This window comes from Nematolebias whitei, chromosome 6, assembly GCF_014905685.2.
Source record: "Nematolebias whitei isolate Nwh7 chromosome 6, NemWhi1, whole genome shotgun sequence".
In the NCBI taxonomy this organism is placed as follows: domain Eukaryota; kingdom Metazoa; phylum Chordata; class Actinopteri; order Cyprinodontiformes; family Rivulidae; genus Nematolebias; species Nematolebias whitei.
In genome coordinates this window covers 34,786,590-34,787,440 of record NC_056503.1, presented here as the reverse complement: position 1 = coordinate 34,787,440, position 851 = coordinate 34,786,590, and the positions used below count along the sequence as shown (strand labels likewise).

At 40.8% G+C, this 851-nt stretch overlaps 1 protein-coding gene across 1 annotated transcript in view; it reads right to left on the bottom strand.

The window, feature by feature from the left end:
- LOC119410923 (extracellular calcium-sensing receptor-like) overlaps positions 1 to 851 on the bottom strand; it is a 20,423-nt gene extending 19,572 nt beyond the window's left edge. Inside the window, exons 1-2 of the mRNA XM_037677844.1 lie at positions 607 to 851; positions 144 to 438 (exon numbers count right to left, since the gene is read on the bottom strand). Coding sequence (XP_037533772.1) covers positions 144 to 438; positions 607 to 851 — 540 coding nt within the window. The remainder of the gene's footprint in view (positions 1 to 143; positions 439 to 606) is intronic.

Here is an 851-nt window from a genome sequence, read left to right as displayed (position 1 = left end):
AAAATAACTCACCTGTTCAATGCACAGTTAAGTAAATATTTAAAACTGGACTAGCTTTTTACAATTCATGTTAGCGAGCATTAAAGGTGAAATAAAGCCAAATGATTCAAGAGAACCAATGAGGGTTTTACCTAAAAACTTACCATGGGCACTCTGTACAAACCTACAATGGTTGAGATGGCAATACTACCTGTGGAGGAAGAATCCCCCACGATCGCTACGACTGGAGGGATGCCTACACAGGTCTCATCTAAAATAATTTCCTCCACTTGACCACTGATTAATGCCAGGGCTGCACGAAACCCAATTCCAAGAGTGAGGCAGTTGTCATACATGCTGAACCCCAGACTCACGTTGGGTAACAGCTTAGGATTTCTGTTGATCTCATCAATAGCAAAGGCCATGGTCTGGGCCTGTCTAATTCCTAGAACATCAAAACTGACAAAGAAAAAAAGAAAGTTTTGCACATAAAAACACAACAACATTATAATAAAGCCACAAAAAGTGATCCTAATGTATAAATTACAACATCAACAAAAATCCAATAAAATGTTTCAAATGACCAGTTTTTTTTCCTTCCTTTTACATAATCTCCATTTAACTCACCCATAACAGGTAAGCTGTTCTGGCGCAAAGTTAAAAGACAGGTCTGGAAAAACGCAGAAGAAATGAACTTGAAACAGCCCCCCCAGCATCACGTCTCCAGGTTTATGCATCCCATTTAGATGAAACTGCCCCCGCAACAGACACGAGGTGGAGTTCAGAGAGGAGGATGCAGCAGAAGAAACAAACCAGTGTGACCATGAAAGCAGGAGGAAGCATGCGAGTTTAATGGGCTGCATGAGATTCAT